Here is a 25,093-nt window from a genome sequence, read left to right on the forward strand (position 1 = left end):
CAATCTGAATGACATCTTGAAAAAAGCTAATTGACACAAAGATAGCTTACAAGTTTAAACTTTAGTGACTGGGGAAAAGGAATATTAATCCTAGTAACTGGGAAATCGGAGGGGAATTGCATTTGGCTTTAAACATTTCAGATATCAGAAGAACATCTATTAGAAATGTAAGATTGGAGCTTGGATAGGACATCAACTTAAGAACTCTGCAAAGAAGTAGTAGTTGAAACCATGAAGAGAATAGGTTGCCAAGTGAGAGTTAATAATGAGAAAAAGAGGGTGTAAGTTTCTTAGGAACATCTATATAGAGGTGGAAGAACCTGAGTAAAGACAACAATTAGGTGCAGGTCAGTGACGCTAGCACAGTTCAATAGTATCCAAAAAAAAGGAGAAATTTTTTAGTTGAAGAGGAGCTACATGATCAATCCAAATTAGTGAACATGAATTTATTCAGGACTTGGTTTGGGCTCTATGGGTGCAGGGAATTAACGATTGCTAGTGATATTATTAGTGCTGATGCTGATCTGGATAACAATTGAAAGGTTCAAAGGCCAAGACAATTAGAGATTTTTATGTTGTTTTTGAGTAGTTGTGAGCAGTTTATCTGGGCAGGGGGATTTGTCTGTTTATGTGCATAAATATATCTGGCCTTGTCTTAGGTTTCATCCCCTATGTCTGCCCCCCCGCCCCGCATTTATTTATATTTTTGCAAGGAGTATGTCTTGCATTAGACTTCCTTTGGCTCGTCTCCACTCCAGCTCTTAGAAGGAGGCATTTGCGAGCTTTTTTTTCTGTAACGAAGCAGGCCGCAGTCAGCAGATGGCACTGCAGCAAGAGCGGCATTGAGTTCCTTTAGGACCTTGTCAAATCACTGGTAACCTTACTTAAAATTTCAGCCTCGGAAGATTGAGTTGAACTCCCGCCGAATTTTATTTTTTATTAGGGGGTGGGGGAGAGCGCGCGCGCGAGAGCAAGCATGAGCAGGGGGAGGGGCAGAGGGAGAAGGAGACACGGTTACCATGGCCACTTAGGAAGCTTCTCGGCTGGCGCTCTTCTTACGCGTGCATTTGCAGCAAGCACCACCCACACAAGTTCCCTAGCTCCGCAATCTGCTAGCCACTCCTGATTGCATTCGGCGCTCGCCTCTCTGCTCTTGCGCCTGCGTACTACCCCTCCTACCCGTCGCTGCGGCCCCGATCGGGAAGTGTCAACAAGGAGCTGGGTTCCCCAGTCTTCGCCGCTACCACTCACAGCTGATCCCGGAACCCCTAGCCAGGCCCGGGCCCAGCCGCCATGACGAACGGTGAGAGCCAACGCCCAGAGTGGAGAGTGGGAGTAAAGGACGAGGGGAAACGTGGCGGGCGGGACCGGGACTGACGTGGCCATTCTCCCCGCCCCCTCCCAGCCCAGCCCCACCGTGGCTTCTCAGTACCCATAACTCTTGTCCCCCAAACCCTTCCGCGGTTCCCCCGTCCCGTGACCATCTAGAAATACCAGTGCCTCTTGTCTCCACACCCCGAGTCCTCAGTCCCTAGTCTGTGCTTTCTCTTCCCCCTTCCTAGAAGTTCGTTTTAGCCCTTGCAAGACTCCTAGGCAGGCCAGTCCCAGTTGGACTATTGCTTTAGGACCAGGGGAAGAGAGGATCCTCCTCTCAGCCCCCTACGTTCTCATACTTTCGGACTGTAGCCTCATTGGGAGGACCAAGAAATCACAGAGAGTGTCAAGCCTAATACTTTCCTGGAGGCGAATGTAGACCCTTAAACAAAGTTCTCCTTGTTTTTGAAAAAATGCCGGTAAGCTTTCTCTTGTTTGATTATAAAGTCCTGCCTGAGTGATCCCATCTGGAGACCCTGGCTAGTGTTGCAAGGGTTGGATTTAGACACTGCCTCTTCTAAACGATGTGGCAGTTGCAACCCTGTTTATCCGACCTAATTTTCCAGACGTCTTCGGACACTTTATAGACATGATTTCTTAATTCCAGGGAAGTGCAGGAAGCAGGACTTTTATGGTCTTTAGAGTCAGCTTTATAGGAAAGAAGAGAAGGCCTCCTAGTATGATTTGAGGGGCACAGGAAAGCATTTCTCAAGAGTACCTTCTCCATAAGCCTAGCAGTGGAGACTCAGATTTCACCTCTTTGTGAATTTTGGCATTGTCTGCAAGAACTTATGAAAGTAAAAGAATAATACATTAAATAATACATTAAAGCATCATTCATCATAAGAATTTAGTGTATGTGTTAATTTACTGGGCCCTTTCTCATATGACACCTGGCTGTGAGATAAAACTATCTGGAGAGAGGTAGAGTGGTCCAGAACTGGCAGATACTGATTATGTAAAATATCCTTTTGGAGCTTCCTGGGCAAGTCACAGGTCTGAGGTTACTAGGCACAGTACCAGAAGGGACATCTCTGGGAGGAAGAAATCATGTGAACCAAGAAATAAGAGAGCAATCTGATACATAGTAATCACTGAGTAACTTTTAGTTATCTTCCCTCCTTTTATGGTCTGAAAAAAAATTTTTTTTTTTGCAGTTAGGTGCTTCATTGTGCTTACATGTACAAGAAATAGCTTGTTTTACATATGTAAGAAATAGAACTAATTGTTCAAAGCTTTTTTCCACAATTGTTCTATGTCGACACCTACTTTTTTTTTTTTTACAAGAATCTAGTTATTCTAGCAGAAATTTGGTTTGTAAGTAGAGTATCATGCATGAGGTATAAGATAAGCATAGGAAAACTGTAGTTTATGAATTCTAATCCTTGCTATTTCCATTAAGCTTTACTTTTGCCTTAACGTATTTTTCAACAAATGCAGATCTGAGAGACTTGGCTAACCATCTGGCTCTCCTTTAGCACATGAGTGATTGATAATAGGAACATGGGTACTTTCCTCAGCTCAGGCTCCAAGGATTCTTACGCCTCTCTCAAACTTACCAACACTGGCCATTCCTGGGAGATTGATTCCACTAAAGTGATGCACTCTTCTCAGGACTTGTAGCTCTTGAAAGGGGAGGAGAGGGTGCAGTGAAATCTTTATGAGGGGATTGTCTACAAGCAATTTGGGAAACAATGAAGTAACTTTGTTAGTCCCAGGATTTTGGCTCCCTGTTGTCAAGGGTTGGCATTGCTGGTTGATTTTATCACCTGGATATTATATCACTCTGTTCTCCTTGGAGTTCCAAATGGGATCACAAGCTAAATTAGTACCAAAGGTGTGTGTGTGTTTGTTTTTCTTTCTGTAACAGTGTACTCCTTGGATGGGATTCTGGTGTTTGGTTTGCTCTTTGTTTGCACCTGTGCTTACTTCAAGAAAGTACCTCGTCTCAAAACCTGGCTGCTCTCGGAGAAGAAGGGAGTTTGGGGTGTGTTTTACAAAGGTATGATCATCTCTGGACAGGGAGAGGAGATGGCCATCTCTGGAGAGTGGGGTGCTACAAAGTGTAGCGGGTGGGACAGGCTGGCATTGCATTTGGTTCCACTTTTACATAATCATTTATTTTAGCATCCAGGTAATTTTAATATTCACCATGGAGTAAAAGTATCTAAATTAAAGCCATTTAGACTGGACTAGAACTGTTGGAATAGTTTCCCAATGAAAAGTTTTTCTGAATTTCTGGAAAGAATATATTGGAGTCTCTTTTTAAGTTTCATTAACTCAGATGCTTTTTTTTACTTTTTATTAAGGGTAAGTCGTACCTACCTAAATCTTTTTTCAAAATAGAGCAAAATACAAACAGTATATTCACCTAGAACCTAGAGCTTAAGGATAGTATTTAAATGTATCCGCGGGTGGGTTCCTGAGAACCTTGATAGGTCTCTTTGTTGTGACTAGAGATTTCAAAATACCACCTTGAAAGTGAGGACTTAAATGAAGGGCGGGGTGTGATTTCTTTTCTCTTTTTACTTTTGTCTGCCAGCCGCTGTGATTGGAACCAGGCTGCATGCTGCTGTGGCAATCGCCTGTGTTGTAATGGCCTTTTACGTCCTGTTTGTAAAATGAATTCCAAAGCATCCGTCTCATCAGCTGCCAACCAAGAGGATGAGGGTGAAGAAACTGTCCGTGGCCTGGGCCCAGCGTAAGAGAGCTCAGCTAAAATCATCAAAGTCCCCAAGATGACACCACAGCATCTACCCCTGCCATATGTGGGGAAAATTCCTCATGGTTACAAACCTTATTTATGCTTCAGGGGACTCCAGAAAGCTAACTTCCTTTGCTCTGTGTGTGAATCAGTCCTCAGCAGAGAGCATATAATGTCCAGATAAATTAATACCCCATGGTGATAAGATTACATACCTCCTACATAAAAACCTGTCACCTATTCTGTTCTTCAGCCCATCATCAGGATCTCTTCAAACTGAGGCTCATTAGGGAACAACATAAGCTGTATTCACACCTCTTGGAAGGAGAGAGAATTTTCAAGTCTTGGACTTTTTTTTTTTCACTGTTTGATTTGGATTTGGCAAGTTGGTGGGGGCGGGGGTGAGTGGGTGGGGTGGAGAAGGGAGGAACAGGAGTTATACAATGCCAAGGAAATTTTTTGGCTTTGGAAATTTCTCTTTCATATACCCATCTGGGGACATAAGAGAGAGGCATGGTCCTCACTGCAAACAGAGGACAGATGAAATAGCTGGGCTGTGTGCTGGTAGCTCAAGAGTTTGCCAAGAAAACCTGGGTCTACGTAAGATTTGGGAATTAACTGTCCATGATGAGACCAGAAGCAGTAACTTAGGTAAGGAAAAATGTTCTGTTCACCAGTATCCCCCAAAGGAGACTTCATCCCATCAAATGGTATATGGAAAATGAATCCATTGTTGCAATTTTCCTAAAGCCTTTTAATATACTTTAAATTACTGAGTGCTAAATAGTGTTACTCAGCCTTAAATGCCACCACTAGGGGAAAGAGAAAGTATTGAAGAAATAATTTTTAATATATTTGCAGTTAGGGTAAAAGAAATCTAGTATATAATTCATACACTAGTAAAGTCAACTAGTATAAGAATTTATTGTTATCTTAGATGGACGTTTTGTCATGTTATCCAAGACACAACCTTATTCTGTGTTTGAGTCTGGATTTTTATGGCAATTTTTAATTGATCACTTGTTTTTCTTGGGCAACTCTTAGTTTTCCGCATATTGCAGTACTCTAGCTATCTCTTGGAAATTCTTTGTATTATAAGAACATGATAAATTCAAATGAGTGAGAGAAGTTGCTGATATTCATGGGGATGTTTGGAAAGTTCACAGAATCCACGAATAAAATGAAGGTGTTTTCTAAAGTAAAGGAAAACATGTTTGCAATGGAGATTACTGGGCTTTTCTACGGATATGGTAATTCTTACACAAATCATTTTAGATGACTTAACATTTGAAGGGAAGAATTCTCCATTTAAAAAGAGAGAGTGTTGGCCTAAAATTATTGTAAAGAGCAGGCATCAACATAGGAACAAATTGAATTGTCCATTACAGTAAAACTTGACGGTGGACAAGTTAATTGTGGTTGACCCCTGTGTGGCAGGAAATTGTCTTTTTGTCTTTTCCCCAAAGAAAAGCTGCTAGGAAGTTTAGGTTCTGATATAGACAGTTTAGTGCTTTGAGGGTTTCTAAAGGTGTAAAAAGTCCTCAAGTAAACACTACATGTCTAATCATCTCAGAGTTGTGGCTTTTTTGTCTCTTCAAGAATTGGCCTGCAGGGTAAATTTCAATGATTTATATGTTTTCCATTGTCACTTCTGAGGATCTTTCACACAAGGGAAAGGACATCTATTGGAACAGAAAGGAAGTTACACCTTGTAGGTGTGTTTGGGACCTGTTGACCAGCAGGAACGTTATTCCCTGGAAATAGAGGTTCAGCATGTTTTGCACTTGTTACTTTGTAGCTTTAATGACTTGTTTTCCAGTAGGGCTAATGTCTCTAAGCTTGGTGAGGAGAGCTGCTTCACTTCACAGTTCTAGTTGTTCAAACCAATTTTTACAGCCTCCCGGGTGAGTCATCTTGACCTAAATTGTTATATTTTGAGATGTTTTCCTACGAGAATGTACCAAAAAGTGCACAGAATGAAGGTAATTTACAGCAAGAAACAAATACACAGCTTATTTCATTTCTTGCCTTTATGTAAGCAGATAAGCAGAAGGCTGTTTAACTCATTACTTTGGTTGATGTGTCATATGTTTTTCAACTGAAAATGGTAGGAAGTTGTTCCTCTGAGGGAGTTTTTTAGGGGTGGAGGAAGGGGGATAGCAGTATTGCCTCAGATTCAAACTGGCATCACCATAAACCCTGAATGCCAGGGTGGAATGAAGTTAGCCTTTTATAGTTTAATACAGTTTTTTATTCACCATTGTCTGCACAAATCCTTGAAAATAAAATTTCTTTCCCTACCATTTTTGTCCACTTATTTGTCACATGATCAATACATTGAACTTTGTTCAATACTTCCCTTGGTTCTACCCAAGTATACCTTTTTAGTTTACATTAGTGAATATCATTATTCTTGTTGACCCCTTGTGATGGTCACCAAATATATGATAGTTCAGAATTTATGAAGGTGTAGTTTTCTCCTTTGAGGGAGCTGATAACATGTATCAGCTTATATATATAAGCATGTATATACCAATAAGTTTTGAGGTATGTTAAGTAAGGCAGATAACACTCAATACATTTTATCTACCACTGCTATTAAAATACAAATATTATCTGCCATTACCAGCCATAAACTTCTTCATTCAAATGAGGTTATCAGGTTAACCAGCCATGCACCTAGAAAATCCTTCAGCCAATGGGATTCCGGCACATAAATGGATAGTTTCCCCCTATTTGTTTATTTCAAGTGTGTGGTGGAACTGGCAGTTACAAATTATAAATTCACCAAGTTCTTCTCATTTACCCACACATACACCTTTTTCATTGAAGAAGGAGAAAGAAGAAACTGAGACATTAAAATTGTGTTCCCTGATGTGAAAGGAGCTAATTCTCATTATATAATCACTACTTTTTTTTCACTACTCATTGGGGAGTTTGAAAGTTGAAAGTAAGTGAAGGTTCAGCAATATGACTGCCATAGCATCAAGTTCTCGGTAGCCAGGGGGCTCTTGTAAATGACAGGGATATGCCTTCCTACCTCTATTCATTTCACAGTTATCCTGACTACCAAGACATTGGTTTTAAATAATCTATTCTCACCTTTCCCTTTGGTAAAATGATGGTTTCCGTCTCCCCTGGGGGAAGGAGCTCCTGGGGAAGCTGATACTGGTTAATGACCAGGATTTGCCTTCTCCATGGGAAAGCAGTCACCTATAAATCTCCTAAGACTGAATCATCTTATATTCAGAAGTTGGGACAAAAACTCGGGTCAAAGATCAAAGGAAAACTACAGATACGGATATAAATTTGTCCCTGCACAAAGATCATTAAGACAAGCACGATTTAGTATTGCGCAAATTTGTTCAGCTTTTCTCCGGCACCTGGGTTCGCCTCCGAGCCACGCGGGGGCAGCAAAGCGCATGCCGGACGAGAGCCTGTGCTCAGTGGTTCTTCCCAGAACCCTCCGAGGCAGAGGAGGGGGCGGAGGAATTTAAAAGAGGGTGCGGACATCCGCTTTCTTCCCAGAGGGAGAGCGGCCTGGGGCGAGGGTGATTTGTGTTGTGGTGCGATGCTGCGTGGAAGCGCGTGTGGGCTGAGTGAGTGGACGCGCGAATGTGTGAGTGTGCGCATGGAGCGTGCAAGGCGAGTGCGTGTGCCCGTCCCTGAGCCCCTCCCCCCGCCTACACCTTGATCTTATTTGATCGGGTTGTGACCCTAGCCCTGCCGGGCCGACCCGAGATGAAAAGTTACCCTCCTGCGAAGCCCCTTCATCGGGGCGCTGTGCAGCGAGGCCCCTTGGGCGGCGGTAACGCCGCGGTCCGGGAGCCGGTCTTACGGGGCCCGGCGCTCAGAAGTGATGAATTGATCAGATAGACGAGGCCGGGCTTGTCCCGGGCCAATGATTATCGAGGCGATTCTGATCTGAGCCCGGCCCCGGGGCGCGGCTAAGCGTTAACAGTTGGCGGCGGGCCCCGGCGTTGGGGGGCGAAAGCGAGGGTGAAGGAGCCGTCGCCCGAACCGCGGGAGCAGGAAGGGCACGGAAGCCTTGTTTGCTGCTGTAGTGTTTTTCCTTAGTCTCTTCCCTTTTTTCTTTTTCTTTCTTTTTTTTTTTAAGATTTTATTTATTTATTTGAGAGAGAATGAGAGAGAGCAAGCACATGAGAGGGGGGAGGGTCAGAGGGAGAAGCAGACTCCCTGCCGAGCAGGGAGCCCGATGCGGGACTCGATCCCGGGACTCCAGGATCATGACCTGAGCCGAAGGCAGTCGCTTAACCAACTGAGCCACCCAGGCGCCCTCTTCCCTTTTTTCGTTTAGGCCCGACGTGTGATGGCCCTTTGTGTGGTACTAACACTGGTGCCCCCGTGTACAGCGTCTGCTGCTAAAGGTTATACATGTGTGTGTGTATATATATATATATATATATATGCGTTATATATATATATATTTCTCCATAAGAGAACTTGCAGAGCTTATAAGAGTTAAGATTCCAGGGACCCGCCCCAGATTTACTGAATTAGAATTATTAGGGCAGTCTGTGAGTCTATTTTTTTTTTTTTTTTAAAGATTTTATTTATTTATTTGAGACAGAATGAGAGAGACAGAGAGCACATGAGAGGGGGGAGGGCCAGAGGGAGAAGCAGGCTCCCTGCCGAGCAGGGAGCCCGATGCGGGACTCGATCGCGGGACTCCAGGATCATGACCTGAGCCGAAGGCAGTCGCTTAACCAACTGAGCCACCCAGGTGCCCTGTGAGTCTATTTTTAAAAGCATCGATGTATATGGGTCACGGTAATAAATTTTTTAATATTTAGTATCAACCTGCATGAGATGATTAGCCAGAGAGTCACCCCTCTCTGTCACTTTCAGCCATTCTAAATAATGAGAACTGAAATTTGATATTGCCACTTGGCAGCAGATATCTGAATAGGTTGGAGTATCTCTGTGGAAGAGGGACTGCGATAGTTTGATGGAATTTAAGGACCCTGTACCTGAGTAACAGGAAGAAACTCTTTCATCTCTGAATTATTCAACAATGCATATGCTGTCCAAACTTAGAAATGGGAATTTACCCTGCAATATTATGAAAGATCTGCAATTTCTTGCCCAATCTAACAGCAGGTTCCCCTGAGTGACTTATAATTTTAGAAACCACATTAATGCATGTTTTTAGGTACCTTCAAGCCCAAGCACCAGGTTGTTGAACCACATTTATAAGAATCAAGAGCTGTATTTCACAGCACAAACTGACAAAAAGGAATGGACTCCCAGGCAAGAAGATAGCAAAATAAGAGAATGAACAGTGGCAAGGAGCCAGGTCCAGGAAGATGGAACCCTTATGGAAAAGTAGAGCCCAGCAGATGACTAAAACCGGAAGGTCTGAAATATGTTAAGTGTGACCTCAGCATGAACATTAACGCTACACAGAGTTACCAGAATTATGGTGTGGTAAGCTCATTAAGAGAATGAGCTACGTCCACTCTTGTTTCCCCAACACTTAGCTCAGTGGCTGACATACAAGTTTGCAAGAAATGTTGAATGGATATTTCTATGTTTGGAATGAGTCCAGTTTACAAAATATGAATACCTGTCCCCTGCCAAACACAGTACTGTTTTTTGTTTTGTTTTTTTAAGTAGGCTCCACACCCAGCCCAATGTGGGGCCTAAAGTCGACCCGAGACCTAAGACCTGAGCTGAGACCAAGAGTCAGATGGTTAACCAACTGAGCCACAAAGGTGCCCCATGTGCTGTTTTGTTCTAAATCCTTAGCTTTTCAGCAAGATGACTTTCCAAATTGCAAATATGTCCAGCAGGACTAGTTTCTAGAAGTTGGAAAACTTCCCTCCCACATTTTAAGAGCAGTCAAGTGGCAACTCTTAAGTCCATGGGTAACACACTTGAGGCTTCATCCAGCACAATTCTATTTAATGGAGGTGGGCAGCAGGATGTTCCATTATGATTAATTTAGTCCAGGGACCTGTCAACATTAGGTAGAGAAGAAGCCACCATCATTCTTTCGGGAGTAGCCTCCATTGGTGGCTGCAGTGTGAGGGGACACTGTGGAGAAAAGAGAACGGGGTAGGCTGTGAATTTCAAATCCTTTGCCTTTTCTGGGAACCTGTAATCATCCATACATTTCTGGGTATTGTGGAGGTTCTTGTATTGCGTGTGAGGAAACTGGCCTATAGAAAGGACTGATGGGAGATAGCTATAGGTCTTCCACTCCCAGGTTTCTGCCCGTTGCTAGACCTTTTGTCTGCTAGACCTAAGCTGAGTTAAACGCTCTGAAAAATGAGTGAATTCATTTCCTAGCTTTAGGCAGTATGTCCTCTGGTATTCTGATAATGTGCCCACTTAGTCACTGTTATTCCAAGATCTTCAGTTATCCCTGAAGTTCCCTAATGACCAATCACCTCAACTCCCTGATTCCTAGGTCAATTTTAAAAAACTCTTGTACCACCCATCTGCCCATCCAGTCTTCTAACCCTTACCTATGGATCCCTGGATGCTGTGGATAGACTCCTTCTTAGGGTTGATCCAGTGTCTGATGTTAGCTCGGGAAGTGATGGAAGGTGGCGGAGGAGGGGGTAAAAGTTCTCCAGGGAATTGGGTCTTGATGATTCTAGAAGATGGTATGGGGAAGAATAGGGAGAGTGAAATCAATCAGAAGAAGAAAGGAGAGGAGGGCAAGATAGTTGCATGCAGCCTCAGAAATAATGCAGCCAAAGGCCCTTTTTACCCTCTGGGAATTAACTGAAGATTTTGTTTATACAGATCACAATGCTGGAGGATCTCTTGTTTGTTTTAGTTAATAAAAATACAGAAATTGCATTATAGATACAGATGTAAAAAGCACAGAAATGTGTATACAAATGAGTTCCTGTTGATTATCTTTGTTATTTCCCAGGTGACACTTTACCTTACATGACTGGATGGCAGTGTCTTTAGGGTGGAGAGGCTCTGCCTCCACCACTTACCCACGGGTATCCTGGGTGGTCTCCTGGTGTAAGAGTATCTCACTTTTGTTCTTGAATGTCCCTGTGTGGTGGTTGTACAAGGCTGCTAAGCAGAAATCCAGGTCATCCTTTGGTATCTACGGAGGAAGTCAGTCCCCCCAGGGTTAACTTGCTACCTTTACCCAAACTCTAGTCATGTTCTTTTGGGCTCTACTTTTTCCCCAAAAGGGGACTAAACCCCTTTTGGGCCTGTACTCCTTAAATACCAAAGACATTTTAACTCTTGTCAGTATAATGAGGGGTGAGCTCTCACAGGAGATACGGAAATCATATTGTTCTTCACTTGGGCTTAATGGGCCTTACCTCATTTATGGTTATAATCAGAAGAGTGAAAAGTCTGGTGAGAAAATGATTTGCTCCAGATAGTCAACTGGAGCAAAACAAGCCTTCTGACTCCCCAGAGCCCAGATAAATTGCTGTTAGGTTTTAGATTTGGTAGGACCTTGGGCTGGGGAAGAAATAAAGATGCTGATGCCATGAGGGACAGACTACCTTTCAAAAAAGATATGAGTTTTAAGCAGATTAAAGAGAAATAGCATTTCAATGCTAGGTACCTCAGGATCAAAAAAAGAAACATCCCGCCTCATGGAGGTGATTGTGGGAGTTGAGCTGAGCCGACTCCAGGGTTGCTGTTGCTGAGCAAGGTGAGCTGGGTTCTTATATGGCAGTTTCTGCAAAAGAGAAACCACACGCAGGACCTGGTTACAGGAGGCCTTGCTGATGTGAAAGCTTTAGCGACATCCATCTCCTTATTCAGTTCTATTTTATCTGAACCTCAGAGGGATATCTTCAAAGGGAAGAACCATATGAAGCAAGACTCCCAGGCTTTTGATGCTCCTAAGTTTTCAATCTTAGAACTGACAGAAGTAGGCCAGGAATACAGGAAAAGGGGTGGAGTGGGATGGGGTGAAGAATGCAGAGAAGAAAGAAAGATGATGAGTTCAGGTTTAGACGTACTGAATTTGAAGAAAAGGTAAATTGTCTAAATGCAGTCAACAGTTGGAAAATGAGAAGTGTGCAACTTGGAGGATAGCTCAGAATAAGTAATAGAAGTCTGGAGGTCATCCACTTGAAGTAGTGGCTGACATCTACAAAAAGGAGTGTGGCCAAAAGGGCTCATGATTGCACAATATTATAATGGGGAGGGGAGAGGAAAGAGAAAGGACACTAAGGTAGTCAAGAGAAGAATCAGGAGAGTGCAGTGTCTAAGCAGGAAGAGAAAAAGATTGCAGTAAGCAGGGAAGGGTCATTGTGACTGCAGAAGTGTCAAAGAAAAAGTACACTGGACAGTCACTTAGACACTTAGTACACTTAGACAGTCTTCTAAATAGAACCCCATCAGCATGAACGTGAAAAGGACCTAACTGATTTTGTCATTTAATGTAAAATGCCATATTGTTCACTGTATTCCAGTACCTAGCACCACGACTTAACACATGGTGTTCAAAAATGAAATACTGTTTGAATAATGACTGAATTCCAGTGAGTACAGCTTCAACCTAGTAGAAATCGAATTCAACCTATCCAGTGTTGGAACCCCCCTCCCCACTATACATGGAAGTGCTGTGTAACTCAGGTCAGTTAGACATTAATTAAATAGTACGTACCAGACAGTGGGCTATCACCAAAAAAGATGACAAATGAAACAAGAAAACTACAAATATATGATGCAAGCATAGGCAGCTCTCCTCACATTCCTTAAAGTCTACATAAGCCTTCATGTCCTCATTCAGCAGAAGGATGAGACTGTCTTTCATTGAGAAAGTCAAGACTGTCAACCATGAATACCATCCTCACATCCAATGTCCTTCCATCTCAAAGAAAGGGATGTACCTTTTACTCAAGGATAACCCTTGTGAATGGAAAAAGATATTCCATTCAAATGGAAGCAAAAAAAAAAAAAAAAAAGCCAGGTAGCAACGCTTATATTAGACAAAATAAACTTTAAAACAAAGACTGTAGCAAGAGTCAAATAAGGGCTCTACATAGTGATAGAGGCATCAATCCAACAAGAGGATATCATAATTGTGAATATCTATGTACCCAAAGTAGGAGGACCTAAATACATAAAGCAAATATTTTTTATTATTATGTTAATCACCATACATTACATCATTAGTTTTTGATGTAGTGTTCCATGACTGTTTGTGTATAACACCCAGTGCTCCATGCAGAACGTGCCCTCCTTAATACCCATCACCAGGCTAACCCATCCCCCCACCCCCTCCCCTCTAGAACCCTCAGTTTGTTTCTCAGAGTCCATAGTTTCTCATGGTTCGTCTCCCCCTCTGATTTCCCCCCCTTCATTCTTCCCCTCCTATCTTCTTCTTCTTCTTTTGTTTTTTTAACATATAATGTATTATTTGTTTCTGAGGTACAGGTCTGTGATTCAACAGTCTTACACAATTCACAGCGCTCACCATAGCACATACCCTCCCCAATGTCTATCACCGAGGCAAAGCAAATATTAATAGACATAAAGGAAGAAACTGACAGTAATACACCAATACTAGGGGACTTTAACACCCACTTACATCAATGGATAAACCATCTAGGGTACCTGGGTGGCTAAGTCATTAAGTGTCTGACTTCGGCTCAGGTCATGATCCCAGGGTGCTGGGATCGAGCCCCGCATCAGGCTCCCTGCTCTGCGGGAAACCTGCTTCTCCCTCTCCCACTCCCCCTGTTTGTGTTCCCTCTTTCACTATATCTCTCTGTGTCAAATAAATAAATAAAATCTTAAAAAACGGGGCACCTGGGTGGCTCAGTTGGTTAAGCGACTGCCTTGGGCTCAGGTCATGATCCTGGAGTCCCAGGATCGAGCCCCGCATCGGGCTCCCTGCTCAGCAGGGAGTCTGCTTCTCCTTCTGACCCTCCCCCCTCTCATGCTCTCTCTCTCTCATTCTCTCTCTCAAATAAATAAATAAAATCTTCAAAAAAAAAAAAAAAGGAAACGCATTTAAAAAAAAAAAATCTTAAAAAACAAAACAAAACCAAACCATCAAGACAAAACTAACAAGGAAATGATGGCTTTGAACGATGCATTAGGTCAGATGGACCAAAACTAAATCAAGAAGAAATAGAAAATTTGAACAGACCAATTACTAGTAACAAAATTGAAATGGTAATAAAAAAAACTTCCAACTAACAAAAGTGCAGGACCAGATAGCTTCATAAGTGAATTCTACCAAACATTTAAAGAAGAGTTAATACCTATTCTTTTCAAACTATTCCAAAAAATAGAAGAGGAAGGAAAACTTCCAAATTAATTTTACAAGGCCAGCATTACCCTGATACCAAAATCAGACAGACACTATGAATGAAAGAAAACTACAAGCCAATATCCCTGATGAACAACAGATGTAAAAATCTTCAACAAAATATTAGTACATCAAATTAAATAATACATTGAAGGATCATTCACTATGATCAAGTGGGATTTATTCCGGCAATGCAAGGGTGGGTCAGTATTCACAAATCAATGTGATACATCACATTAACAAGAGGAATGATAAAAACCATATGATCATCTCAATAGATGCAGAAAAAGCATTTGACAAAATACAACATCTGTTTATTATTAAAAAAATCTCAACAAGTGGTTTAGAGGGAACGTATCTCAAGACAATAAAGGTAAACATGAGAACCCACAGCTAACATCAATTTCAATGGTGAAAAACTGAAAGATTTTCTTCTAAGTTCAGGAACAAAACAAGGATGTCTACGATCACCACTTTTATTCAACATAGTACTGGAAGTCTTAGCTACAGCAATCAGACAAGAAAAAGGAATAAAGGCATACAAATTGGTAAGGAAGAAGTAAAACTCTCACTATTTGCACATGACATGATACTATATATAGAAAATCCTATAGACTACCAAAAAACTATTAGAACTAATAAATGAATTCCCTCAAGTTGCAGAATACAAAATTAATATAAAGAAAGCTGTTGTGTTTCTATATATCAATAACAAAGTAGCAGGTAGACAAGTTGAAAACAATTGCATTTACAATTGCACCAAAAATAATAAAATATCTAGGAATAAATTTAACCAAGGCAGTGAAAGACCTATTCTCTGAAAATTATAAGACACTGATGAAAGAAATTGAAGACAGCACAAATGGAAAGATATATCATGCTCATGGATTGAAAGAATTAATATTGTTAAAATGTCCATACTACCCAAAGCAATCTACAGATTCAGTGCAATCCCCAACAAAATACCAACAGCATTTTTCACAGGACTAGAAAAAATAATCCTAAAATTTATGGAACCACAAAAGACTTTGAATATCAAAGCAACCTTGAGAAAGAAAAAAGCTGGAGGTACCACAATCCCAGATTCCAAGATATAGTACAAAGCTATAGTAATCAAAAAAAATAGAGTACTTGGGGCATCTGGCTGGCTTGGTTGGGAGAGCATGCAACTCTTGATTTTGGGGTCATGAGTTCGAGCCCTACGTTGGGTGTAGAGATTACTAAAACAAATACATAAACTGGAAAAAAAAACCCCAATATAGTACCGGCACAAAATTAGACACATAGATCAGTGGAACAGGATAAAGAGCCCAGAAATAAACCCATGCTTATATGGTCAATTTATCTATGAAAAAGGACACAAGAATATACAATGGGGAAAAGACAGTTTCTTTGATAAATGGTGCTGGGAAAACTGGGCAGCTTCATGCAAAACAATGAAATTGGGTCACTTTCTTACACCATACACAAATACAAAATGAAAATGGGTTAAAGACCTAAATGTGAGAACTGAAACCATAAAGTTCCTAAAAGAAAACACAGGCAATAATTTCTTAGACATTAGCCTTATCAACGTATTTATGGATATATCTCCTCAGGGAAGGGAAACAAAAGCAAAAATAAACTATTGGGAATACACCAAAATAAAAAGTTTTTGCACAAAGGAAGCCATCAACAAAATGAAGATATAACCTACTGAATGGGAGAAGATACTTTCAAATGATATATCTGATAAGGAATTAATATCCAAAATATATAAAGAACTTATAAAACACAACACCAAAAAAACCAATCTGATTAAAAAATGCATAGACATTTTTCCAAAGAGGACATAGAAATGGCCAACAGACACATGAAAAGATGCTCAACATCACTGATCATCACGGAAATGCAAACCAAAACAATGAGGTATCACCTCACACCCGTCAGAATGGCTAGTATCAAAAAGACAAGAAATAACAAGTACTGGGAGGACGTGGAGAAAAGGGAGCATGTAAATTGGGGCAGCCATTGGGGAAAACAGTATAGAGGCTCCTGAAAAAATGAAAAATAGAAATGCCATACGATCCAGTAATTCCACTACTAGGTATTTACCCAAAGAAAATGAAAACACTAATTCAAAAAGATATATGCATTATATTTACTGCAGGATTATTTACAATAGCCAAGATATGGAAGCAACAAAAGCGCCCATTGATAGATGAATGGATGAAGAAAATGTGATATCTATATATACCTATGTATTGCTTCATTCTTTACCCGTTCATTTATCTATCTATCTATCTATCTATCTATCTATCTATCTATCTATCTATCCACAATGGAATATTACTCAGCCATAAAAAAGACAAATCTTGCCATTTTCGACCACATGGATGGAGCTAGAGGGTATTTGCTAAGTGAAATAAGTCAGACAAAGAGAGACCAATACCATATTATTTCACTTATATGTGGAAGCTTGAAAAACAAAATGAAACAAACAAAAGCAGAAACAGACCCATAAATGCAGAAGACAAACTAATGGTTGCCAGAAGGAAGGTAGGTGGAGAGATGGGTGAAATAGGTGAAGAAATTAAGAGAGGCAAACTTCCAATTATAAAATAAATTAGTCACAGGCATGAAAAATGCAGCATCGGGAAGAGAGCCAATACTACTGTCATAACGTATGGTGACAGCTGTTGACTACACTTACTGTGGTGAACAGAGTATAGGATTGTCAAATCGCTATGCTGTACACCTGAAATGAATAGAACACTGCATGTCAACTACACTTCAAAAGCACTAATAAAAAGAAGAACGTTTCTTCCCTGAACCTAGCCTTTCCCTGTGTTTCAGAGACAGACACCATCCTGGCATCCATCCCCTATACCCAGCTTCTCTCTCATTCCTTTATGACTGTCTCACTACCACTCTATCACCTTCCCTGCAGAACTAGACTTCAAGAGTCAGCATTTACTATCTTCATTTCTTCCCCCTTTCAGTCCCCTCTTTAGCCACTGCAGTCTGGCCTCTTTCTCAAGCAAGCACTGAAACTTCTCTTGCTGGTGACCAATGATCTTTATTTAAGCTAGGTTAGGTGGATCTTTTCCAGACCCGATCTTATTTGATCTCTGCATTTTCTGGCACCATGATTCTGATTCTCTCAAATGTTCTCTCCATGCTCTGTGGGTCCAGCTCCTCCTGGTTTTCGTCCTGCCTCTAGCTGTTACTGCTCAGCTCCCTTGTCAGCTCTACTTTCTCCCTCTGCCCCTTAGACAGTGCATTCTCCAGGGGTTTCGTTTCTGTTTTTCGTATTCTCATTCACTGGATGAGCTTATTCCTTCCTATGGCTTCGACCACCACATGGATACTGCGGCTTCCAGATATACATCTTCAACCTAGAACTCCCAACCATGTTGCCTGCTACTCATCTCCACTTAAATGTCCCACAGGCACCACAAAAGCAACATTTACATAACTGATCTGAACATCTTTCTCCCAAACCTGCTTCCCCCTGGATGCCTCCATTCAGTAAATGGTATCAATCAAGCCCTCGGAAATCTAGGAGCTATCCTAGACTTGTCCCTTCTCTTGGGCCCATATCCAGCCACAAAGTTTCATCAGTCCTGCCCTTGGCAACTTTTTCACATCTACCCCTCACTGCCATCCCCTGCTTTAGATCCATTATTTCTCCTGGAGATTGCTGCCCTCTGAGGCTCCTGCCTCCTTGCTGATTCCTCTTGTCCCCACTCCCGTTCTATCCAATCTACTGCCATTGTGCTTTCTAAGACACCCATTAATTGTGTCACTCTAGTGCTTAAAATCCTGACATGATCCCCCAGCATCTCCAGGATAGAATCCTAGCTCACTAGCATGGTGTACACAGCACACCCAGCCCAACAAGGTGACTCCAGCTTCTGCCCTCTCCCCTCCTCCATCTCACATTGATGCTCCAGCCATTCTGGACTCTTGGGCCCCAAACAGGCCACTCTTTCTCTCCTTTCCATGTATGTGCACCTGCTGCCGCCGTGCCTTGAATGTCTGGCTCTTGTTTCCTTCTTTCTAACTCACATTCCACCTCCTCCCTCACCTGGCCCAGCTAACTCATATTCGGATGTGAAAACTCACCTGCTCTGGGAAGCTTTCCTTTAAGCTCCCAGTTCTCCTGACACACGATGTATAACTCTGTCACAACACATGTGCTATTGTGCGAGCATTTTTGCTGCTACTGTTGTCAGCTTTTCTACTAGAGTTTCTCTAAAGCAGGAGCCATATCTAACTCCTCTCTACATCCTCAGTGTTGAGCAGAGTGCCCGGCATATAGTAAATGATAAATGTTGAATAAACAAAAGGAAGCTCTTTGATTCTTTTATCAAGCCACAATTACTATTGAATTCACCTTATTTTGCACCATTTCAAGCATCCCAAATACTTCTGCCAGAAAAAAAAAGATCATCTAAATTCCTCAAATCGCTGACACACATACATAAACACATACCAGCATTAACCAAAAGACAGAGGTGGTGTGAGGGCAGATGTATAAAGCATGATCAGGTGGCTTCCAGACCATTCTCTCCCATTCCATATCTCATATCTTTTCAGAGAACAGGTTTCCAAACAGGGCAAAGGGTGGCTTGGTGGGACCTGGGCCTGATTAATCCACATTATACCAAGCATCGCTTTGCGCAGCGAGAGCCCCTTGTTCCTCTGGGCTAGAGCTCAACTTCCCTCTCCTCAAAAGCATCTCTGAAACGTTAGCAGATCTGAATATGGAGCCAAGGAGGCAGCCAGAAAACAAACTTCTCCGGTACCTGAGTCAGTGTCCTCACCAGAGTGCTTTAAGTTACCATCTCTGCCCATCACGCCAACAGAAAGAAGAGTGCCATCGACCTTGGTGGGAATCTACGCCAGAAAGCACAGTACCTTGGAAGCCCGGAGTTTTCCCAGGAAGGTATCATCGTTATCCAACGTAGGGTGCTGGAAGGGGTCTCGGGTGAAAGGCATGGTAAAATGCGGAGTGAGCCGCTGGTGTGAGGGATGGGAAGCCCGCGCAGCCGCACACAACGCACGCGAAGGATCCCGGGTCCCAATTGTTTGGAACGCCCAGTTTCGGTTGCCCGGCAACTCTCCCGCCATCTGTGACTGAGGTGGATTCCCTTCGAGAAGGGCGCCACCTGGCGGTCCAGCGCGGGAGACCCCTCGGAAGGAAGCTCCGGGGAACGCAGAGGGGAAAGCGCCATCGAGCGTACCAGGGAGCCCTGCATTTGCCCTTGGGAGCCTTAGTTGAAAAACGTCGGCCTCCCGGCGTGCAGGACTTCTGCAAAAGACTTCAGCTGAGTAAAGAAGTCCTAAAAGATGGCCCAGGAATTTCCTTCTCCCTCGCATCTAACGAAAGAATTTTTCAAAGCAACGAGAGAATGAGGATGTTAAGAGACGGAAGAGCCCAGGTATCGTGCTTGGAAAATTGCAGGCTAACGCAAACCCTCCTTGCCTAAACTCGGTTTAACTATGCCAGTCTTAAGGCTTCGCATAGAGACGTTTGTAGAGGCACGGGTGGATTTGGCGGGATGGAAGTACGATCTCCAGAAGCGGCTGTTGCAGTAGGTAACATCTACCGGGGCCACTCTTCCAGGCTGTAACTTCTGGAGGTGAGACGGAGTCTCAATCTTCCTTTTATCGCTGCGCACAAAGGAGGTGCTAAATAAGTATTGTCGAACGCCACGCCTGCAAAATTAGAGATGCTCATAAATGGCCCATGACCCGAAAGAGCAATGGAAAACGTGAATTTGGTGGCGTTGGCTTGGAGGATGTTTCTACTGCGTTCTTTACACGACCCCTGTGCCCGCCTGTTGGGCCGGTTGCAGACCCCGGGCGCGCGCAGTTACACGCGGCGCGCGCCAGCGGCTGCGGCTGCCATGGCGACCGGCAGGTAAGCGGCAGAGGAGCGCGTGGTCCCTGACCCATCCGCGCGGAGGGAAAGAGGAGGCGGTTGCCAAGGCGACGTGGGTAGGAGGAGAAGAGGAAGGAGAAGGAGGGAGGAGGAAGGATGGGCGGCCTTGGCGTAGCCGCAGGGAGGTGACTGAAGCGAGCCCAGCCCCTTGCATCCTCCCCCTGTGAACCTCCCTCCCCTTTTTTTCCGCCTTCTGCCAGCAGTAGCCGCGGCCGCAGCACCTGAGCCGCTGCTGGCGCTCGCTCAGGACGACGCTATGGCTGAGCCGGGGCGCAGCCTCCATCCCTCTGCCCGAGGCAGGGGACGAACTGAGCGGCGCACACTCCGGCTTCTGCGGCTGCTGCTCTGGGTTGGGACCGCCTTCCAGGTGACCCAGGGAGCGGGACCGGAGCTTCACGCCTGCAAAGAGGTACTGTCTTCCCCGGCCCGACCCCACTTTGGTCAGAGAAATCTTGGATCCTGGCGGAGATCTTGGGAACCCAGGCACAGACAGTTTCAGAGGCCACGGAGTTTAGGTTTCTTCGGGGATGAGGCGTTATGGGGGGGGGGGGGGGGAAGAGGAGCAGACTGGCGTCATGGGGAGGCCAGCGCACTGGAGGACTCACGAAACAGATCATCCGCACAGCCTGGGCTGCTGAGCTCAGAGGGGAAGGTCCCAGCTCCAAGGAGCCCAGGAGGGACCTGGGTCCCGGGGCTCGGGAATGAAGGAAGAAGACATGGGTTGTCTTCCTGCTGCAATGGAATTACCTTAAAAGTAGCTGAAAATAAAAGATTATGTACAGAGGGGCAAATCAGAAAGCGAGAGGGGAAAACGGGGTAAGAAAGGAGTTAGGAAGGCCAGAGGAAAGTAGGGGAGCAAAGTGGGAATCCTTGTGGTTTTATCATGGTTTCAAAAAAAGAGTGTGAAGGTGGGAGATATGCCAGGGGGACTGAAGGAACGCATCACCTCTCTCTCCCCCTCCTTGTTAAACATCCAGTTACCTTGCGGGCTGCTAAGTGCTTTGCCTCCCCCAGTGCGCTTTGTTTAGTGTACCTGACAGCCCACAACCCCTCTGACCAGACTTTGAGTCTGTAATATCTCGCTTTCCGCCAGTCTCTACTTTCCTTCTCTGGACTTCTGCTGACATATGTCATGAGTCTTTTTCAAGGTGTTTCGAAAAGGTTGCCAACACAATTCACACAATAGGTAGTGAATGTCTTCCAAATGAAAATTCTTTGAGCATTCTTTTTGGAGGGAGACACAAAGGTATTAAGGAGTAACAAAACTCAGTAGTTTCTATAGTGTTGAAATAACATTATTTGGTTGTTCTCTGGTAACCTTTTTTAACCATATGGCGGAGTCAACAACAAAATACCAGAACTGCATTGGGGAAGGTAAAATAATAAGAGTTGTTCTGGTGCTCGCTTCGGCAGCACATATACTAAAATAAGAGTTGTTCTGTTATCTCTGTGAGATGTGAAAGATTTCATAATACACCAAGAGTCTAGCCCTGTAAAAAGGATCTCCAGTGTCATACTGGGCTAGGGTTTTGAGAGATTGAAATACTTTTTGTAAGTTGTCAGTGTTCACTGATTAGTAACAACAACCCCCTCTCACAAGGAACTATGTTATTATGAAGGTGCTCTATCCATTAGACTGTCTACAACATAACAGACCATGAAAAAGTGAAGGGTGAGGGGAAAGAGAGATAATTTTTTACTTCATTCATGAATATGACACAAGTGATCCCAGTCAGTGGCACTTTTGATAACTTTTTATCAGTTCCAATGATGACCTGCCCTGGACCGTCTACATTTCCACTCAGCCACTTTATGAACTGGTTTTTTTTTTTTTTTTAAGATTTTATTTATTTATTTGAGAGAGAGTGCACACGCACAAGAGCAGGTGGAGGGGCAGTGGGAGAGGGAGAAGCAGACTCTCTGCTGAGCAGGGAGCCTGCCATGGGCTCAATCCCAGGATGCTGAGATCATGACCTGAGCCAAAAGCAGATGCTTAACCAACTGAGCTACACAGGCGCTCCTTTATCACCTGTTTTAAAGATGGCTAGGAAGGGGATGATCTTCTCAGTGACTGTGGCTTACTGGCCTTGGTGGTGTGTGGCCTAACCAACTGAGATACCTAGTTCAAGCAAGCGCCCTTGCCTAAGAATCCAACATGGGAGTCTCCTGAGTGGAAGGTAAGAATCTTACAGTTCCACTACTGCTTCTTGGTGAGATCTTGTCAACTTTGGAAAATGTGAGACATTTAAGAAATTAAACACTTTGTATCATCTTGGTTTGGAGGGAAGGAAGAATACTGATGCTTGAGAACTCTAACTTGGGCACAAATTTTGCATTTAGTCCTTTTTAAATGGCTGACATTTGCCTAAGCAAAAGGTCTTACTGCAGAGCATGAGCTTAGGGCAGTGGAAATCTGTGCAACTCAACATAACAGGGTTCTAGTCCCTGCCTGTTATTTACCACACAGTTTTTGGATCTGCACAATGGGTGTTTCAATAACATCTACCTAAAAAGGATTGCTTTGAGTATTGAAAGAGAAAATTAAAACACACACACACACACACACACACAAAACACAAAAGCAAACACAAATTAGTTACCTAACCCCCTTTCTTGTTCAGCTTCCTTACCATTAGATCCATACCCCATGCCAGAGTCAAAGTGGCTTAGGAGTCATGCTCATTGGCCACAGGCATCAGCAAGTCCTGTTTAGACTCTCCTTGAGCAAACAGTGGCTGCTGGACACCCTTGACTCCAAATAATAAGGAAAAGAATAAACCCATTGTTACAATAGTCTTCATTTGGCAGTATGAACTGAATCAACAAGGTTGGGGGCTTCCAACCCTAAATGGCGAAAAATCAATTCAGAATAGACTAACCCTTCTCTATTCTTAATCTTCATATGAATTTCTTGTGAGTCCATGTTGGGTATTATTGGCAGGGACTCTCATCAGGTCAATCTGATTTGACAACAATGCTGTTCCAGCCTTGTTTCTGAAATCTGAGGTACCCCTCTGGATCTAATCAGGAAAAAAAAAAAAGTTTTAACATGAGGCCTAAACTGAGGTGGCAGAGAACAGGGAGTTCTAGATTGCTAAACCTGTGCTGGGGTGTGGCATGCCTTCGCTTTCACAATTTTACAATAATCAAGGTCACCAGTGGAACTAAGCATCCTGTATGGTATTTGTTTTCATGAATCATTTCTTTAGCTTTGTGCTAGCCTGGGCCAGAGGCTGACTGAGAGCCAAAGGAGCATTTCCTGTAGCACAATGAATATACATCAAATGAGAGAGGAGCAGAAAATCTTCTTTAACAGATCTGCCTTGTCCTGAGGCTCCACAGCTAATTGCCCCCAAAGGGACTTCCCAGTCTATACTGAAAAGTCCACAGGGCTTGGGAATCTGGCATACATGGATTGTAATAAAATGGGATGAGTGAGTGATGATTGCCACTTAGTAAGGATGCTACTTCGAACAAGTTAATTGGCTTCTTGCAGCCTCAGGTGCCTGATCTGTAAAATGGGGATGGTAATACTCATTATTATTCTTACTCTTACAAGGCTGTTGTGAGGATTAAATTAAGTGAGATAACACATGCAAAGTGCCTAGTGCATACCCTTGACATATTACAGGTGTTTAAGAAATACTGGTAGGCAGAAAAAGTAAGTACACAAATAAGGATATATAAATGATAACACAGAGTTAACATATGGTAAGCAATGCAGAAATGGCAATACAGAATTGAATAGGAGAGGAAGAAAACATATTTGAACAGTTGGCGCTTGACCTAGTTCTGGAATAATCAGTAGGACTGCAATGGGCGGAGATGGATTAGATAGAGGGGGGGAGCCTGCAGAAAGTTCCACAAGGAAAATGCAAGGGACCCTGGGAATTGCAAGTAGACCCGGCAGCTGAAATGTGAAGTAGGTGTGAGTACAATAGGAGATAAGGTTGGAATGTGGAGTAGGTGTGGGGGACAATAGAAATCAAGGCTGGAAATTTAGAAATCCGAAGTGGAGAATCCCTAAAGGATTTCTGGCAGAGATAGCAGCCTGCTCAGAGTGGATTAGCATGAATGAAAAACTAAATATGGTTGAGGAAGGCTGGAAGGTGAGAGAGGGAGAGGAGATGGGGTCAAGGAGACCAGTCAAGGAGGAGGCTTGCAGAGGGACTGTACTGGCTGGTGGCAGTGGGACACATGGAGAGGTGTAGATATGAAAAATACGCTGAAGGTAGAGGTTAGAGGGTTTGGCAACTGACTGTAAGTGTAGGGTGAAGGAGAGGGGCAAGCCAAGGGTTTTGGTTAGGGTTTTCGAGTGGGTGTGGGAGATGCAGAAAGAATAGCTTTAGGAGCAGAGTGATGGCCTTTCACAGTTCTGGGATCAGCCCCTCTACCAGGAGGGAGAAAGTCCTGAGATCCCGGCATGATACTTTACAGCATGATCATAGCTTCGGGGCTTTTATGTTTCCTCCTGTATTTGCTTCTAACTCATTATTCAAGGTTTGAACTCCACAGGGAAATGGGTAGATCTAGAAAACATTCAGGACCCCTGAGCTTTCATGAAATATTTCACCAAAAGTCTAAGATTTAAAGTGACTGCGGGGGGGCATCTGGGAGGCTCAGTCGGTTGAGCTTCCGGCTCTTGGTTTCCGCTCGGTCATGATCTCAGGGTTGTGGGATTGAGCCCCTGCATCTGGATCCACACTCAGCGGGGAGTCTGCTTGAGATTCTCTCCCTCACCCTTTGCCCCTCCCCCTGCTCTCTCACGCTGTCTAAAATAAATAAATACATCTTTAAAAAAATTAAAAAA

At 43.3% G+C, this 25,093-nt stretch overlaps 3 protein-coding genes and 1 non-coding gene across 5 annotated transcripts in view; 3 read left to right on the forward strand and 1 right to left on the reverse strand.

Annotated features, from left to right (window-relative positions):
• Positions 1–1,087: 1,087 nt before the first annotated feature.
• TMEM167B (transmembrane protein 167B) lies at positions 1,088–6,374 on the forward strand. The gene is made up of 3 exons (XM_021690057.1): positions 1,088–1,303; positions 3,245–3,376; positions 3,917–6,374. The coding sequence occupies exons 1-3, from the start codon at positions 1,294–1,296 to the stop codon at positions 3,997–3,999; spliced, it is 225 nt and encodes a 74-aa protein (XP_021545732.1). The 5' UTR covers positions 1,088–1,293; the 3' UTR covers positions 4,000–6,374.
• A 1,223-nt stretch (positions 6,375–7,597) lies between these two features.
• Positions 7,598–8,006, forward strand: LOC123324792. The gene has a single exon (XR_006540057.1).
• Positions 8,007–10,064: 2,058 nt separating this feature from the next.
• CFAP276 (cilia and flagella associated protein 276) lies at positions 10,065–19,436 on the reverse strand. Its single transcript, XM_021690292.2, has 5 exons — positions 19,257–19,436; positions 11,649–11,765; positions 11,056–11,171; positions 10,570–10,700; positions 10,065–10,135 (listed from the first exon to the last, which is right to left on the reverse strand). The coding sequence occupies exons 1-5, from the start codon at positions 19,335–19,337 to the stop codon at positions 10,065–10,067; spliced, it is 516 nt and encodes a 171-aa protein (XP_021545967.2). The 5' UTR covers positions 19,338–19,436.
• Positions 19,437–20,518: 1,082 nt separating this feature from the next.
• Positions 20,519–25,093, forward strand: part of ELAPOR1 (endosome-lysosome associated apoptosis and autophagy regulator 1) — a 65,355-nt gene continuing 60,780 nt past the window's right edge. For both annotated transcript variants that reach the window (XM_021690036.2, XM_044914086.1), the window contains exon 1: positions 20,519–20,692. In XM_021690036.2, coding sequence (XP_021545711.2) covers positions 20,540–20,692 — 153 coding nt within the window. In that variant the 5' untranslated portion in view covers positions 20,519–20,539. The remainder of the gene's footprint in view (positions 20,693–25,093) is intronic.

The sequence above is a fragment of the Neomonachus schauinslandi genome, chromosome 4 (genome assembly GCF_002201575.2).
Source record: "Neomonachus schauinslandi chromosome 4, ASM220157v2, whole genome shotgun sequence".
NCBI classification, from domain to species: Eukaryota; Metazoa; Chordata; class Mammalia; order Carnivora; family Phocidae; genus Neomonachus; species Neomonachus schauinslandi.

Excerpts from the sequence above, each read along its gene's own strand:
- TMEM167B (XM_021690057.1), top strand. Across the intron at positions 3,377-3,916 it reads TTGGGGTGTGTTTTACAAAG|CCGCTGTGATTGGAACCAGG; the intron begins GTATGATCATCT and ends TTTGTCTGCCAG.
- CFAP276 (XM_021690292.2), bottom strand. The coding sequence starts at position 19,337 with ATGCCTTTCACCCGAGACCCCTTCCAGCACCCTACGTTGGATAACGAT. Across the intron at positions 11,766-19,256 it reads GAAAACTCCGGGCTTCCAAG|AAACTGCCATATAAGAACCC; the intron begins GTACTGTGCTTT and ends TCTCTTTTGCAG. Across the intron at positions 10,701-11,055 it reads ACCACCCAGGATACCCGTGG|AATCATCAAGACCCAATTCC; the intron begins GTAAGTGGTGGA and ends ACCATCTTCTAG.